This window comes from Poecilia reticulata, chromosome 9, assembly GCF_904066995.2.
Source record: "Poecilia reticulata chromosome 9, P_reticulata-male-v2, whole genome shotgun sequence".
NCBI lineage: Eukaryota > Metazoa > Chordata > Actinopteri > Cyprinodontiformes > Poeciliidae > Poecilia > Poecilia reticulata.
In genome coordinates this window covers 13,099,886-13,118,551 of record NC_088838.1, presented here as the reverse complement: position 1 = coordinate 13,118,551, position 18,666 = coordinate 13,099,886, and the positions used below count along the sequence as shown (strand labels likewise).

Below are 18,666 nucleotides of genomic sequence, written 5' to 3'. Positions count from 1 at the left end.
TCTATTTCAAGACTTGAATGTTCCTATTCCCATTTGTTCTCCATTTATTTGTAAAGAACAATGAACCATTGTGAGTGAATGGTAGGGACAAATAATAGTGTATACACTTTACATGCTACACTGTGAAAAATGTAAAACATGTAAAAAGTGTACACTTTTCCTTCCAATTCACAATTATACACTACTTTATATGCTCTTTCACATCCAATCCTAAGAAAACCTTTCAACTTTTGTGGTTGTAACATGTAAAAAGTGGAAAAGTTTGACTGCCCTCCTGAGGAATTGAGTTTAATTGAGTCACTTTTTTTTTTTTGCTCACACTTGTTTCAGGGAAGGCAGCTCCTCAAACACGCCTGGATCCAGGGTTGAGATGATGTTGCCAGAGAGGTTTCTGTAAAAACATAAATTAGGCATAAACAAGCTCTCTCGGTACCTCAACAGCAAGTCAGAGTTAAACACATTTCAGTGTAACTGATGGGTCTGTGACTTACAGCTTGGTGAGGTTGGTCAGTCCTAGGAACATGTCTGCGGTCAGGCAGCCGATGCGGTTGTTGGACAGGTCGCTAAACGTGTGAAAGAACAAAGGAATGTGTTAGCTATTATCAAATGAATATCTCCTTGGCAACAGACTGTTGTGTCTTGACTCATTCATTGCCCCCAGATGCTATATTACGTGTCCATTTGACATGCAGCTGAACTGGGCCGGCCCTCTTCTGTGTCGGCTCAGACCACAGCAGTATGCAAACTTCATTTCAGAATCGTAGACGGTTCACATCTCCCTTATCAGGACCCCGAAGGACCCGACCGAAGCTTTATCATCAGCAGGGTAAAGCAGGGGCCCCTGTTCTACAGTCCACCCCTGAGTGTGATGTATAGCTGAAGCCAGAGAGGGATCTGCTCTGCTGCACCTCTGACACTACCCAGCAGAGAGCTGTCCAGAGCATGTGTTTATCTCCCCCTGTTTGTTTTGAGAAGCCCCAGACCTTGCAGGGAAAATACAAGAAGAAGGAGGAGGGACGAGGACTCACGCGGCGTAGCGCAGACAAACACTTTCGACCCACGCCACAACCAAGCGTCGGAGTAACAGAGACGCAAGACGTGAGCAGCAAGCTGCTGCACAAGGCTGGCTTGTCACATTCAGTGCCTTATGAGGAGACTCGGAGTAGCTCTGATGTTTTCCACATCATGCCACAGGGATGAGATCTGATGGTTTTTACTGATGTCGGATGAAAAATTCAGGCTTAAACTGAACATAGCAGTTGTTTTATAACATCTGTAGCTGCCAAAACAATTAATATCTGTTTAACTCAGCTACTGACATCTGGATAGAAAAGGAGTTTTCATTAATTTACACTTGCACGTTTGTTGCTCTGCGCGTAATCACACTTTGAGGGATGTTACTACGTCTACTCACAGCTTCCGGAGCTCAGACAGGCCTTGGAAGGCTCCAGGCATGATGGTGCTGATTAGGTTGTGCTTCAGATCCCTGGAAATGGGGAAAAAAAGAGAAATGTTGGTGTGTGCATGCAGAGATAATAATCACAAAGATTCTCTGTTTTGCTTTTTATCTGCATGCAAAATGTTCAGGTTTTTATTATATGTCTGAGTGAGCACCATTTCTAAAGAGCTGTCAGTTCACACATCTTGGCTTAAAATGTTGAACATGCAGGTAAAGAATTACATGAAGCCCATTTATGGTACAAATGTTTCCTGATGAACAAATTATAGGCTGTTTGTGATTAAAAAAAATAATTTCAAATTTTATTTGTATAGCACATTTCAGCAAAACGGCACTTTATTGTGAGATAAAACAACCACAGATTCAACACCAACAAAATGCTTAAAGGACAAATACCATTACATTTTACAACCAGAAAACTCGAAAGTCTGGAAAGTACAAAATATTAATAAAATACAATAAGCATTTCTATTGTTTTTTAAAGCAGACGTTTTAAATGCACTGTCTAATATAAAAAACACATTTTCACATTACAACATTATGTAAGTATGAATCCTTACATAATGTACTTAACAGCAAGTGCCAATTCTAGTTGGTTTAAACACCTTTCTATTTACTATTACAAAGGACCTTTAACAGGTTTACTATTAGTGGATTCCTGTCAGTTTATTGGAAACACAGAGAGGGAGCACTCACATTAAATCCTACATAAAGGGAAAGTTAGTAGACTTTTAGAAAGAAAATATTTAAAGATGGATGCTTTCTGGGTTTACTAGACCTTTTTCCCCAGGATTATTAAAACAATTGGAATCAGTTTCAAGGGAAGGAGCATCAAAAAATGCTAAGGGACAAGAACACAACCGAGTTCCTACTGCTTGGACAACAGATAGCTTGAGCAGTGAGTCAGCAGCCAGTCTATCAGGGGAACCACAGATGTTGCGAACATAAAGTTCCTCAGAAGAAAATGTGTCAATTTGACATGCTTTTACTTTATGTATCCTCTGCGAGTACAGAATGTCTGAAGACATCCATGTCGCCAAGGAATGCCAGGTCAAACATATTAAATCAATAAACACTCCCTCCAAATGTACTTCTGCATGTTTACCCCCATAAGTTAGTTGCAACAATGTCTTGTTTTTTTGTTTTTTGTCTGAGGCAAATGATGGTTATCTGCATCTTGACTTCCCTTTCAACATGCATATGACTGCAAAGTGACTTTTTAGGTTCAAAGGATGTGTGAAAAAAAACTGTTAGTAGAATTAAAGTTTCAGTGGGATGAAGGACAGCATTTCCAGAAAAGTGTTTTGACTGTTTCACTGCTGAATCGCAGTTCAGCCGTAAAGAGCAAAGCACAGACTAATGAGGTGTAGAAAAATGATACTTTCTGCTGCTTCCATTCACCACTGCTTTGATTTACACGACCTCTGCACAGATCACAAAGCTGAGGTGTTTTGGTGCAACAGCTGTACAGAGAAACATGAGAGCCATGGAGAGCTTTTAAATCCCTTAATAGAGTGCTGGTTTGTTTGTCTTCAAGCTACTTCTCTCAGGCCATTTTTCTTTTTACGGTCTTTATGCAGCTGTGTTCAAAGTAACAGCAGTCCAGCATCACCAACCAGATCAATCACTGTTGTTGGTAGACATTATAAAGTAATACAAAACCAAGAGATGCAACAGTCATGACATGGAGGCTGCTGATTATGTGAAACGGACTGACAAATTAAAAGAGTCATGATTAAAATACTGACAGTGAGGAGTTTTATAGGTGAGGTAATCGATCATGTGAAACATCACATGTCTTATTGAAAGATGATGACAGCAAATGTTATGTCAATATGAAGCCAAGTTCAAGACAAAAACGCCCTACGAAGTCCAAATGTTGAAAACACACGTTGAGCTGAAGAGGTCACAGTTTACTAGTTTAAAACAAAATGGAGCAAATGATTGGAGCGATGCTTGTGGACAGTGTGTACACGCCGCCATAAATGACGGCTCAGGTATCGTGATGTTGGACCTGATGCACATTAGGCATCAGTGATCAGTTTAATACAGGACATATTTGTGGTGTTCCAGACATAGAAAAGAATGAACCTGTAGATTTAAGATTGTTACACAGTTTTGGTATGATAATGCTCCTATGTGTTGGAGGCTGTTTGGTTGTAATGTGAAGATAAAAGCAATATAACATATCGCCATTGGTGGCGCTGTTGCTGTGCACAAGAGATGTGAGCTGGACCTGTGAAGAAGAAGTTGAAGTTCCCCATTTCGAAAATAAACGTTGCCATCTGCTATCTCCAGTTATCTGCTTGAATATTATTTTATTTGACCTAGTGTATCATACACAACAATATTGTCTTTTGTTGAACAAAATAAAGGCCACAGAAAGCACTTTTCTGAAACAGTGTCTACACAGCTAAATATTAGTTTTGTTTGTTTTTTAAATATTAGCTAAGTAGGGCTATTAGAAAGCTAACTCGTTGAGCAATTTGACAAGTTAGCATCTGTAAATGTAGCATTCGTAGCTAGCACAGAAACGTAGCGTTTGTATGCTACATTTGTAAATATGTCATAATTTACAAATGTAGTATTTGTTAAGAAAAATGCTACATTTTGAACATCCCAATATTTCTTTTTCCTCACTTACTATTAAATAGATTAATTGAAGAAATTGATTTCTTTTTCTTCCATGTTTTGATTTGGAGCAGCCAGTGCAACGTTCGCAAATCATTCATGTGTTTGGGAGTAAAAGCTATCGTTAGCCTTTTTAAACATGTTGCTGTTATTTTGAACACAGCTGTAAATACATATAAATGTTTGCTGTATGAATTATGACGATCGTTTCTGATTTCCACTGTGTTCTGCATTGACTACAGTCAATTGACACCCAGCAGGATTTTTATACACATTTTCCCTTTAAAAAGTGTTTTTATCACAGCAGGCTTAATGATATGGATATCTTTACCTCCGTTTGGACGTTTCATTTCATGTTATCTGCTGCTGTTACCTGCACCCTTCTCTCGTTTCACTTTCCGAACTATTTGTCAGTCTACTCAGCCAGATGTTACCAACCAACCTGCTTATGTTTGGAACCAAAGACTTTAACTCAGTGGAAGCAGCAGAGCTGAATTATGGGGATGGATATGCATCCACAGGACATGAGAGTTTCTTCTGGAGCTGATATAGGAGTTATTTTTGACAAAAAAAAAAAAAACAAAAAAAAAGATCTGTAATGTTGTTGCTGTTATGTCTTTTTCTTTTTTAACCACAATGGCTCAGTAGTATGGAAGTCCTCAAGGGACTTTTGGGGCAATTTTTCAACAATGATTATCTATGATTGCTGTTCTTGACCACGCCGCCTCATGCAGTTCAAACCCTCAGGCATCTCCTAACCACTGCTCGGTCCATTTTCCAGGAGATGAGCTTTTTTTGGGCAAACTAGGGTAGGGGAAATTGTTTTAGAAAATGGCTTCCAGCAAAAAAAAAAAACAAAAAAAAAACTACAACATGCGGTGTGGTGGGGCTCCGCTCAACAGATTATTGGTTTTGTCCTGGTCCAAGATCTTTCTAAGCCCTTGCTCATATGATTACAGACAGAAGAGAGGTTCTAATGATGGGGCAGAAGCTTTCTGGACTCAAACCAAGGCATTGTGTTGGATAGAGCACAGCCAAGCACCGTCTCAGACAGGATGTGAGGAAATCATTATTTTCATAAAGGCTGGCACATATGCATCCAATAGTTTACAAAAAAATGGTAAAGATAAATATAAATACTTTCAAGTGTTTATGGATCTGTTACAGTTTATGTGCTAATCGTCTTACTCTGAATATACTTTTTCTTTTTCAGTGTGTCAGTTGGATTTGTTGACCTGGACAGCAGGAGAACAAAGCTCCGGCTTCCTGTTTGTGTGTCGCTGGGCTCATTAGCGTGGCGTTGAAAGGTGAGGCACTGCTCACCATTTCCTCTCCCTGAGGTGTTTCTTTCTCTCTCTCTCTCTCTCTCTCTCTCTCTCTCTCCCTCTCTCTCTCTCTATCCCTTTTACAGATATAAAAATATAAGCATTTGCTGTGTTAATGCTGGCCTCTATGCATTTCAATGCATTTCAATTCAAGTTTCCCATAACTGTGTATGTCAAATACCAGCTCAGATTTAGCGAGATTGATATTTTGCTTTCAACAAGATGAACAATTAAAATGGTAATATTCTTTTAATAAACCCCGTTTGCACTACTGCTGCTGCCATACTGAAACTGTAGTTAGCATGAATTAATTTGCTTTCATCTGGTTATAAGGGGATTATTTTATGAGCCTATATTGTATTAGTGTAATGCCACTTGATTATTTATTCTATAGATTTTTGGTCAATGTTCTAACTAATGAGAAAATGTGGGACTCTGTGCAGAGCAAAAAGGGAAAGAGAATTAGTTTATTTTAAATGATAAGTTAGGATGAATATATTAAAATTTCATCCATCAAGTTTGTACACTTTCCTAGTCCTTCATCTAACATGTATGTTTTTGAACAGCGTTAAAATGCTTAAGTCCACATCATCACGAATCCATAATGTTATTTTAGAAAAATTGTTTTTGTTTTCAAACTGGTTTCAATTTAGAAGTTTTATCATTGCAAAAAATGTGTCATTCTACACTTTAGTGCACAAAAGTCAAAAGACAAAGATGAAGGTTTTGCTAAAAATAGTGTGGCCTAACAAGAACACACAGCAAAGTGATCTTGTTTTGCTGTAAATCGGGGATTTACTGACGTAGACCTGTGTATCCATCTAAGCTGCTGGTTTTAGCCTGAGGTCTCTTTCTTCATTTGTCAAAAGATATTTCTGCTTTCTGAGGAGAATTCAAATCTTCGGTTTACAAGATCACAGCACGGGTTTTCCTTTCATCCCTGCCCATCTGAGGAAACTTGGACAGCTTGTACAACATGGAGTGAGGGAGCGATAGATTGCGCTGCACCGCAATGAAACATCAGAATATTGGAGGTTGAAAGACAATGCCCAAATGATCCCATCATCACTTAAACATGTACGCACAATGCAGATGTAAACCAGTCTGGTTTTGTTATGTTGAGAGAAGTCTTTTTTTAATCACGAGTCGTTCTGCAGGGTCATTGTTGTGCGTAGAAGCTCAAACTTGGCTTCGGCATCTAACAGGCCACAACAAAATAGCATATAAAACACGCAATCGGGTTATCGCAGATCTGTAAAAACCAGAGATGTACACGATGTTACCAGCTGTCTATCTAGTCACACAGCAAGTTTCTGAAGGTGAACCGTTTAACACGATCTAGTGGTGATGCATTAAAAAATGAACTGACGAGTAGAATCGGTCAATTTTCTGCTTGACTGGGAGCTGACCTGTGACCAGTCAGAAACCACAGCGTCCAAACTTTTACTCACTCAATAAATGCATCATACCAAGTGCCGTCTGGCTGCAGTATCTACAACACGCTCACTGTGAGAATTCAACTTAAAGTTATTGACTTTTAGCATCAGTGAGGTGTTCAAAATGGCTTCCAACACAAAACGTGTCATGTCTGCATGAGTTTCTTCAGGCAACTGAGAAAGTGAGAGAGAGCAAGACTTTCAGTAAATAACAGAAGACTTAACTGAGTAGAGCAGTAGTGCTCTGTTTGATTATTTACAGACTGTTTATATGTGGAAAGGATGGCAGACTTTTTAAAAATCACAGAATTAAGGTACACTCTCATATAGGGACTGCCATTTTAGTAATGCTAGCTATACTTGCTAACATCAGATTGTAAAGTCAGATTAAAATGTCAGATATGCATTACTTTGACTAACTCTGGCTTTGTCTTAAAATGTTAGTAAAACAACTTCATAGTGACAGCTCTTCGATGAGTCATTGCTGGTAATGTCGCTCATTATTAACTAGCCAGTATAGACGGAAAATATTTTAAGAGCTCTTAATTATAGGTCTTTAGAAGAAACCTGCTAAAATTTGTATTGGCAGGCAAAGCTTTTCCAAAGTATAGCTCAGGAAAGCTCTGGTTGGTGTATCTCTCCCTAGGATGCGGGTGAAGACATATAAACACATCCCAGTTATGTATTTCCTGTCTGAATAAATGGGTGAAAAATTGTTTGTGCATGGATCTACTGGGTAACAATAGCTAACCAACAATTCATCACACTCTCTTATCACCAAGCTGGGGAATGCGGAGGAGCTCCCACCGAGCCAGCAGGACGTGAGGCTCATGTGTCACCATCTCAGTTCACCCAGAGCCTCAGCGATTGAGCCTTAACACTCAACTGTACACTTCTGATTTGTTTCCAGCCTTATTTTAAACCTACAATAACTTTAGCTCCAGGTTTCACCTCAAACCGAGGCGATGAGTTGTGTCTACTCCCTCCAGAGTTGGCTTTCGCTCTCCCTGACAACAGCTTCAAAGCTCAGCGGCCTTGACACCGATGACAACAGTTGTCACCGAGCGAGAGGACAAACGCAGAGAGAAGAGATACTTTAAGGCCTTGTTATTGCTGAAAGTGGATATATCTTTGTCTAAGATCCTAGAAATAAATGTAGCTTTTTTTTTTTTTTTCTTCTACCGTGCTCCTCAGAGCAAAATTTTTTATTGCCATTGTTGAATCACGACCGTGATTCAACAATTATGGACTCCATTAGATTATGGACTCCAAAGTGCAGTGCGCTATCCAATTCTCCAAATCTGGCCTGTATCACTTGACTGTGACAGACTCGAGCTCCCTCCCTGCCAAAAAAGGAGCCATTGTCTGACATCTGAGGCTGCAATTAAGAATGTCCTTTTTTTGTCTCTCTTCATTCCTCATAAACTCCCCCTGATCAATGGAGCTGTTCCTCCGGTTGTTCTGAAGAGTCGCCACTCTGCGGGTGTGCAGGGGATGAGCACCTGGGCCCCATGCAGCCCCACAGAGGGAGCCGTGTGCTTGTACGGCAGCGGGAGGGTTTTAATGGAGACGTAGAGTGCTCTATTATCAGAAGGCCAGCAGCAGGGCCTGGAGAGCGGACATTGTTTGAGCCTTTGGGCCAGGAGGGAGCCGGGAAAAAGCACTGGAACTAAGCAGTGGCCACTCATTATCGCCAGGCTGCCGAGGTCCACGCTGTGAATGGACCAGTTCTCAGACGTCTCACCTGGTTAAATAAAGATTAAATATTAAACAAGGAGCGGAATCAAGAGTTTTCTGCTGATGATTATTCAAGAAAAAGAAATAACAATTAGGAGATCAAATCTTTACTTTAAACATACCTTTCTCTTGATTTCAGACCAGTTTGTTTCTAATAAGTACCTGGTATTAACTTGCACCTTGGCTGCTGACAGAGATCACTGGAGACCATTCCTATGCCGCGTGTCATTTCCTGTCTGGTTGCCGTCTCTCGCTGAGGCCCTCGCTCGTTTATTTTTACAGTTTCCTTTTTCTGCTTTTTTTACTAGCTAGCTTTCCCTCATAGGGAGGGGCAGATGGGTTAGGGGATTCAGAACTGAGCAAAAATTGCCCCTGCGTTTGGCCCTGTGGAGCCCACCTCCCTACTCAACAACACACTTGCTCACAATGGGGTCTCTGTAACGCAAGGCCCAAACGAGCTCCTGCCTTCCCCCAAAACAGGAAACCAGGATTTGCAGAGCTCTTGTTTTTTATACTAATTTCCTGCTACGCCACTCCTTCCCCGGATTATTTTCTTTCTTTTTTTTTTTTTTTTCTGGTTCCTCTCAGATTGGATACACCTGATTGACTGTAGGGTTGGAAGTAACTGCTGTGCTTGAGCCAGGAAGCGTCGAGAAACAAAAGGTACAATTATTTTCATAAATCTGGTGTTATGCCAGCTGGCATGTGCTCGAAATATTTCTCTACAAGCATATAAAGTTTTTCATTGATCATTATGTGCAGATTGCACGCATGACAGACGTGGACATAAACTCTGCATGGCAATCAGCAGTCTGAACGGGCATGCTTTTAAAAGCATACTTTTATTTGAATTCTCATATTACCTTAGTTGATTATATGTTTCTATAATCTGTAGCACGAAGAGATGAAGACCATCCCTGCCAAGAGAAACACTGTAACCATTACTGGCTCCAGCTGAGGCTTGTTGAGAGGCCAAACTCAGTGGGTTTTTAAGAGACCTACAACCACTCAAAGTATCCAAAAACAGACATTTCAGTTACGGGTTTGATGGTGCAGGCACAGTACCTTGCAAAAGTTTTAAAGTTCCTTGAACCTTTTCATGTTTTATGACAGTAAAACTTCAATGTGCAGTTTATTTGAAATGTATGCGATCAATCAACACAAGGTAGTGCGTAATAGTGGAGCATAAAAGGTTTTCGATATATTTTAGAAACAGAAGTCTAGAACGTATGGTGTGCATTTGTGTTCATTCTGCAGTGAAAGGCCTTTAACACGGATCATTTGCAGGTTTGCACATCTGTTAATCCACTCTTGTGTGCAAAATAACTCAAACTCAGACAGATCGGACGGATCATGTCAAGGAACGGCAATTTTCAAGTCTTGCTGTAAATCCTCAGCTTGGACTTTGACTGTACCATTCCAATACGTTAACGTGTTTCGATCTGAACAGTTTTAGAGAGTAGATCAGGCCGTTTGCTTAGCTGCTTAATTTTAACCAGTTTCCCTAACCATGCTCAGCATGAACATGCCCACAGCATAATGTTGCCACCATCATGTATCGCAGTGGTGTTGGTGTGTTTATTTATTCAGAAATTAAAATTGAAAACTGGTTAATTTTGTGACTGACTATGTAACGACTGATGCCAACCGGGTGTGATGGATTTTATTCAGGGTTTACAAAAGTAAAAGCGGAAAACATGCATACCCATGACACATCGTTTTTGCTTTTTATTTGTAAAAAAAAAAAAAATATTGAAAACTCCTTCTCAATTATGTGCCATTTTGTCTTGGTCTTTCATTAAAAACGTGTAAAAGTTTAAGAACAGTGCAAATTTTATGTTGTTGACAGGTGGTTTTGGGTTAATCAAATGGAAACCGACCTTGAGTGTCTTTGTTTAGAACTAATTTGGACCCTAGATACATTTTTAAAGGTTAAACTTTAAATTATTTTGACCAAAAAGATGCTTGGAGACACCTAGTGTTGGTGCATTGAAGTCGCGTTTGACATCATTTTCTCAGTAGATTTATTCCTCCAACAAAAGTTTTAAAGACAATTTTTAACTTTTTTTTTTCTCATCAAACTGAAGTCAATATTAATAATGGACTTTTCATTGAAAATGAATGTTTTATCCAGTAGGTGGACCACAGGCTGCACAGAGCCTAAAATGGAAGGAATGACCAGAGAGCCAAAGAGCTGACATGTAGAAAAGAAGAAAAGGAGCAGAAACGGAAGTGAAGGAAGCAAATCCAGAGACTGCTTGAGTTCCTCCAGAGGAAAAAAATGCCAACATGTTTGCAGAAAGAGTTTGTGACAAAGCAAGGGGGTTATGAAGCATGCAATTTAGTAATGGACTTATGAGACGTCTTGCTCGCTGTTTGAATAAACCCCCAGAGCCTTGACTGAGCTGGGCTTGCAACACAAACACACCCCTTTCCTACAGTTTATCTGAAAGACACATCTGGAGTCTATCAACTCCAGCGGCACCCCCTTTTCTGTTTCCACTCTCGAGTACGCTTAACCCCTTCCTCACCCGCTCCACCCCTTAATGTCATACAGTCTTATTAGGTAACTTTTGCCTAACAAGCAGCGACTCATTGTTGTGTGGGTGAAAACAGACTTATGCAAATGTGCATTTTGTTGTTAAGTGGAAACAAGATTCCTGTCTGTAACCTCCACAGCTGTCCTTTGTTTCCTTTGGAGTGGTGGGTTGCTGCAATCTGACCCTCGTCTTACTGAGCCTATTCAAGACTGAAAGGGTTCTCGCCATTTCTGCAAATGAGCCACTGTTTTTTAACCCACTATAATGCTTCCCACTTTTGATGTATCATGAATATAATTTGCTAAGCCTGGGCATATATAAAGTTAATCTCTGTTAATATAAGACAAACTGCAGTAGTACTTTTTTTGTCTTTCTAACCCTTCATCGTCCTCTTCATGATCCTCTCTGTTCAACCACCAGCGTACCATGTTTAGCCAGCTTGGCTCCACTTCCCTTGCATCAGATGGTAAAGTTATTTAAGTTGGACCTCTTCCTAACCCCAGCTGCACAGAATGGCAGAGGTAATTTCGCAGTTCGCTCAAGAGAGACCCAGTCGCTGTGACCAAATGCAACCTTCTTGTAAAAGCAGGCAATATCGTTTCCAAAGGTTACAAGCTGGGTTAGACTAAGCATGAGGTAGTAAAGAATGTCAAGGTTTTAAAACGGTTTATGGTTCAAAACCACAAAAATTTTCCATTCAACTGTTGCTGCAGTTCAAGGTCCTTTCTATGAGACATCACAGAAAGTGTCGGAGCGACCCGAGTTTTCTCCAGCTGCATGGGCACAGCACCGTCCCGCCCACATCTGTCGCTGCACCCTGCCAGTCAGCTGGCTGAAGGAAATCAATCTCCTCCACTTTTCCTGGTGTGGAATCTTAAGGATCATTTCATCCATCACATTTGTTAAGCTGGCATGTGAGTGAAAGCAAATAACTCTCTAAATCTCCGTCTTATGCTGAAGAAAGAGGCTGCCTGCGAGTGTGGTGATATAGTAGCAACACAAAAGCTGATGGGTTAATTTATCACCACATTGATTAAAAGAGTAATTAGTAGCAGCATCCAGAAAATTGTGGATTAAATGAGATACAGGTTGTAATAGCTATTTTGATTTGAGGCAGTCTGAGACTGGGGCACATTACATTATTAATTAATGATTAATGATAACCTGGAGGGCAGGAAGTTGATCAAATCCAGGAGGTGGGTTGATCGAGGCTACGAGAAGCAGACATTCTGACACTGTGTTGGTCTCTACTTTTCACTTACAGGGTCTTGTTTGTCATATTAGAAGTACCTGTCAAAAATAACCTTTAAGCAGGTATTAAACTAAATCCACATTTCAGTTTTCACAAATATATATATTTTTGGTCTGATGTAATATTCGAATTTTAAATGTCACGTTTTCATTACCTGTACCTACCAAAAATGCAAGCTTTCAAGCAGCCATCTGTGGGTCGCTAATCTATAATGTGTTTTGCTTTGTGATAAACTCACTTTTTAAATAATATTTGGATTTATTGAATGAAAATAATGCTCTTTCTACACTCTTAGCATCATAGCATGCATCGTTTCTTGTTTGTGTCAAATTAGTTTGCACACATTATATGTGCATCACTACAACAAAATGTACGCAATTGCTTATCAAATATAATATTTATCTGACCACTTGCAGGCCTTCATAAGCGTTAAATTACATTACTTAATGCTCCGTTGATTCGTAGATATTGAAAAATTATTAGTTTAAAATAGTGTTAATTCCAATAAATATGTACAATTTAAATTGGGAGACATCAACAGTGGCACACAGACTCTAAAAACGTGACACAGCTCCACATCATTTCTTCAGTTATTGTTTTGACTGCAGTAGCAGTAATAGTTGCTTTTGTTTCAAATGAGAACAATTAGATCATGCTATTTTGTTTAAAACTATTCTGTACATAATATAATATCATGGAACTGGGGTATTTTTACTCGAGGTAAAAGCATTTGTTACCAGCCTTTTCAGCGTCTAGGACTTTACATCATTTATCATTCTGTCATGCTGATGTTTTCTAAGCATATCTCTTGCCCTGTGTGAGTCACTGGTCAAAATTTCTCTCAAAACCTTCCTATAACTTGCTGCTTTTGCATGCGTAAATCAAAACTAACACAAAATTTTCTGCTGTTGAAGAAAGCCAATGTGAAATCTGCCTAACATTTTGTGTGCATTCTTCTCTAAAATGCAGCAGGCACAGTAGTATTTTTACGGTACCTACTGTGTCGGTCACTTCAGACTCTTTTGGTGACATATCCCATCATGCTGCCAACACCTCAAACCATCAAATACTCCCAACCACAAGCCTGGCTCCTGCCTCTCAGACCTGTCCACTTCAAACACCCTGCTGATACCTCATCCATCATCAGTGCTGGCCTCTGCACCCCTCCTCTCTGCACCCTCTCTCCATGTTGGGTGAACACAGACCTGGTAATGAGGGCCCCTTGTGCCCTGTCTGCCTGTCCCGTGTCCCATGGTGCAGTGGGGCCTAGTTGGACACTAGCCAAACTGCCTGGGCCCTCTTTGCTCATTATTCTCATTACCTTACCTCAAATCAGCACAGGACAGGCTGCTGGGATCTGTCCACAACTCATAAAGTTCTTGGCTCGTTAGCGCAGCTGCCAGTGAGAGCTTCTGTCATTAAGGGTTTGTGCTGAGGTGGAGAAACTCAATTAAGTACAGAAGACGACTCATGGTGGATCTTAAAGGGAATTTTGAAGTGAGGCTCTGTTAAGGAAGGTTGCAAGCAGGTAATATCTTACCTGCAGATAAATTGTCTCGTAGGAGTCATGTTAACTTTGAATACACAAATACCATGTGTTACGACCGGCGTCGTAAGGTTAATTATACCAATATGAGTGTGAAGGTACCCGTCCCTGATTGGCTTTCCAGAAGACGACGGAAACGTCTAATTGGCTGCTTCCCGGAGGTGACGAATATAAAGGCTGCTGAAGCGGACTTCCTGTGTTCCATCTTCTACTCATCTCCACCGGCCACACCCCTTTCCTTTGTTCACCTGTGTTAGAGTTTTGGAGTGTAGGAGTGAGCTGCCGTTTATGTTTCCTCAGTTTTCTCATGTTTTTCTTAGTTAGGAAGGTAAGTTTTTGTCCTTTGGTTTATTTACTTTCAATTAGGTAAGTTTCCTTTTGTTTATTGTTTTCAGCTATAGCTCACTCTGGAGCCAAATACTCCATTTGTAACATCTTTATCAAAAATACGTCTTTTTATAATAAATAATAATTATCAACTGTTCAACTTTGTATGTGTCGGTTGTTGAGATCAGAGGAGGATGGATCCTTCATGTTGCGACCTGGCCACCCCTAGACTGGTCGTAACACCATGGCTTTGCGGTACTGACACAAATATATATTATGCATACATAACACATAAAGCCCGTATCACTGTAGTTGTCTACTGAAAATAGATGAAGTTCATGGGTCCTGACCCATCCCAGAGTAACTTTTACTTTCAGCCTCTAGGTCAAACTAATGTACTTAAAACCATTTAACAGGACCTCACTTAAAAAACTCCAGACCTATATTGTAAAAGTAAATTATTGTGCATGCAAAGAGCATGGACTGCCCCAGGACCCAGATATGATTAATGGTTGTGTTCGGCCCTATGGCGGCGGAACGACACAACGTATTCCAAGATTCAAATGTAGCTGTTGGATGGAAAGTCAGTTTAAAAGAGTTACAAAAACACAGCAGTCCAGTAAAAGGGCAAAAACAAACAAGCCTAAATTGCTCCTCGGTACTTGGGTGGTTTGGCAAGTTTCGGAGGCAACAGTGGCTTTGAGGCGTTTTGTCCCAATGAAAGAGCTAACTGTGTGGACCGCTGCGCTGTCTGGCCCCAGCCTGAAGGAGGGTGGCCTGCCCACGAGCTGGATTCTCCCAACACCAGCAGATCAGACTGCTTTCAGCACTGAATAGATGACGGTGAGAGCGGAGTGTGGATGTGAGTGCATGTGTGTCTACCAGAAGAATTACCAGACACTTTTAAAAATAACAGCCTATATGTTAAGCTTTCCATATTAGGAAGTAAAGAAGTCGATGTTGGAGTCACACCAGAAATAGGCCAAAAGGGTGTGTGTGTGTGCGTGTGTGTGTGTGTGTGTATGTGCGTGCGTGTGTGTGTGAGTGTAGTTAAGGGAGCAGGCTTTGTTTATCCTTGTCACTTTGGGGCAGAGATGCAGTGTAATTCCCTGATGTGTGTTTACTCAGCCCCAGTGGGCTGGCCTTTGATTACAGCACTGACCACATAATATGAGTAAGTGTTCACAACTACTGCAAATGACAAGCACATGTAGACGCCAAACTGGAAACAATGAGGGACCTGAGGAGTCACTGCGGGGCGAGGAGACAAAACAAAAACTGTAATCTCGCAGTATGACGGAAACTAACAGTGAAACGTTCGCTGTAAGCTCACATCCCGGTCGATTCCATCAAACCCTTCCAAGGCTACAACTGTAAATTTCAATGGGCTGTTTTTTTGTTTTTTTTTTCTTTTACAACAGACGGTGATTTTCCTATGAGCTCAGATGTAATTACAAGCTGTGTTGAGTACTCAATTAAAGGTTGGAGACGTCAGAGTGAGCGGAAAGACCTCCACTGCTTTGCCTCAGAGATGAGGCCGAGGCTGCGCCGGAGGAGTGAAATGCGGTCCGCATGATTTATGTTATCTCTTCACAGCAAATGCTTGCATCTCCCACTGTGGACCATAAGCAACTGTGTGTGTGCCTGTGCTAGCTGAACGCCATGCTGTAGTGAACACAAACACACATGTCTGACCTCTCACCGTCACCGTCACCGTCACCGTCAAATCTCATTGTTGGATATATAGATCAACCTGTTTCTCCCGCAAATGTCGTCAGAAGTTCTGATGTGTGACAAAAGTATTATTTGAATTTTTATTAGAACTTTAATGCCTGGATATATGTATAATTATACATACTTTGGATTCAATCTGAATCTACAAATAAAACATATAAATCTTGATATTTAGTATGCAAATGAGCTAAATTAGGCTTAACTCTTACTGTTGCTTCAAAAGCAATCTTTTATATGAGTAGAATATGTATTTAAGGCATTAGCATACATTTGCCACCTTGGCTGTTTAAGTAGTTTGAAGCAAATTCATACATAAGTTGTTTTTGCTCTTTCTCTTGGTTCCATACTGTCATATTTTATTAATATCTCTGGTCATTGTTATGCAGATGATATCCTGATGTACATTTCTTTTCCTCCAAACGAGGTTTCAAAACTGCACAATTTGGTAAAATGCCTACATTCAATAAAAAAAGATGGACGTCTAACTCTTCTGACATTAAATGAGGAACCTTGGTGTAACCCAGAGCTTCTCAATTCCGGTCCTCAGGCCCCCCTGCCCTGCATGTTTTAGCTGTTTCCCTTCTGCCACACACCTGGATTGAATCTGTGGGTGATTAACAGGCTTCTGCAGTACTTGATTGCTGCAAAAGAAATAATGCAGTCATTTGAATCAGCTGTTCTGGAATAGAGGCACATCTAAAACATGCAGAGGAGGGGGGCCTGAGGACTGGAAATGAGAAGCGCTGGTGTAACCACTGACTCAGTTTTTACATTTTTTTTAATCACTTTAGAAATATGTAGTCAAACTGAGCTCCATTATGTCTCATCATGAAATGGAAATCTTCATCCTTTTGCTTCATCTCGTCTGGATTACTGTAATGCGCTCTGTACAAGTCTAACCAAATCTTAACCCCTGGACCAGCTGCAGTCTGTACAAAGTGCTGCTGCTGCCAGGCTTGTGACTAAATCTTCAACATTTTCTCATGCAACTCCACTGCTAATGGAGCAAATGCTTTTGTGCTTCCAGTGCATGTTGAGGTGCATTCCAACATCCTGGTTTTGACTTGGAGAGCTCTTCGTGGGAAGTAACCAGTTTATATCAGCGAACTACTGCATCCCTACATTCCCACCAGGTCCTTGAGGTTCTGTGATCAGGACCAGCTTACAAAACTAAAGGAGACAATTTTTTTCTTCTGTTGCTCCAACACTATGGAACACTGCCTCTGTCACAGCAGACCTTTAAAAGTCAACAAAAAACATACTTTTTTAAAATCTGCTTTTACTTAATGTACCCTGTATTTTTACTCTTTGTTGAAGCACTTTCTGAGTTTTCTTTTCTTGAAAGATGCCATATAAACAAAGTTTTAATTACTTCTATTGCTATTAAGTTTCTGTGCTGCTTGTCCTTCATATCACTTGCTTATGAACCCAACGTAAGGACTCACAGAGACAACCAATGAAGTGAGCCTGCCTCTGAGCACAGCTGTTGTGTCAAGCAGAATGAAGCCACTATGGGAGCCGCTCCCTCGCAGTCGGCTCTGTAAGTTAGCTAACACCTCTATTTCCAGGCAACAGCAGGCACTCTTTTTCTGTCCTGTCGACTGGTGTTCTGGTTTGGGAAGCTGGCACATCAAAGGTTGTTTTGAAACTTTGAATTTGTCCTCCCTTTTTATTTTCCCTCGAAACAAAGTGCGTTTCAGAATTCTCATCTTCTAATTCCCTTTTCTTCAATTTCTGAGACTCTGTAAGTTAGATAAACTTTCTACGAAAGTTATTGTTTAAACAGCTTAGATCATATTTTGAGTAGATTATCTCAACTGTTCATTTTACAACCCAATTGCATGCCGCTAGTTTTGTCCCAGCATCAGGTATACAGCTCTGTTTGTGAGCAGGCTCAGGTTACCTAACCTATTGACCCTGCGACACCATAAGGAGCTCTGTTAACAAAAACAAGCAACTTGGGTTCATTTCACATGACCTCCTTTGAGCTACCATCCTCTTTTGTTTTTAGTTTAATATCCATGATCATCCAAATTGCATTATCACGTTTTTGTCTTGTGATCGTAGTTCTTCCCACAGATCGATTGACTCTGTGGTGCAAGAACTGACAACTCTGGTGTTCTCTGCATATTTTGCTCGCTGTTCTTGACTGGCACGTCTGATGTGAGCTCCAGTAGGTAGGCACTAACAAGTCAACAACTGCGGCAAATTGACGTATTTTTCTTTCTTTAGACGTTTTTTTAGAAGCTCGTTAGCTTCATGGGTGGCAGCTCCGACTGGCATGTGGTAGTAATATTCCATCAACATAACCACAAACCTCCCCAGCAAAATAAGCGTTTCTGCCAATCTGCAGGAACCAAATTGGAGCTGCACATGTTTATTGTTCCCATTAAGATTTACTAGGAAATAGACAATACATGCTGCTGCATCACAGAGTACATAAAAGCAGCAGTTTGCTATAAGCATCGACATACTGACCTTTAAAGACTTAATTACTATGAATTTTTTTTTATACATACAGGATCCTGTTTTTACACATATATATATATATATATATATATATATATATATATATATATATATATATATATATATATATATATATATATATATATATATATATATATATATATATATATATATATATATATATATATATATATATATATATATATATAT

General features: G+C 40.1%; 1 protein-coding gene across 1 annotated transcript in view; it reads right to left on the bottom strand.

The window, feature by feature from the left end:
* adgra2 (adhesion G protein-coupled receptor A2) overlaps positions 1-18,666 on the bottom strand; it is a 49,327-nt gene that overhangs the window by 8,383 nt on the left and 22,278 nt on the right. The window contains exons 3-5 of the mRNA XM_008419047.3: positions 1,415-1,486; positions 492-563; positions 320-391 (exon numbers count right to left, since the gene is read on the bottom strand). Coding sequence (XP_008417269.2) covers positions 320-391; positions 492-563; positions 1,415-1,486 — 216 coding nt within the window. The remainder of the gene's footprint in view (positions 1-319; positions 392-491; positions 564-1,414; positions 1,487-18,666) is intronic.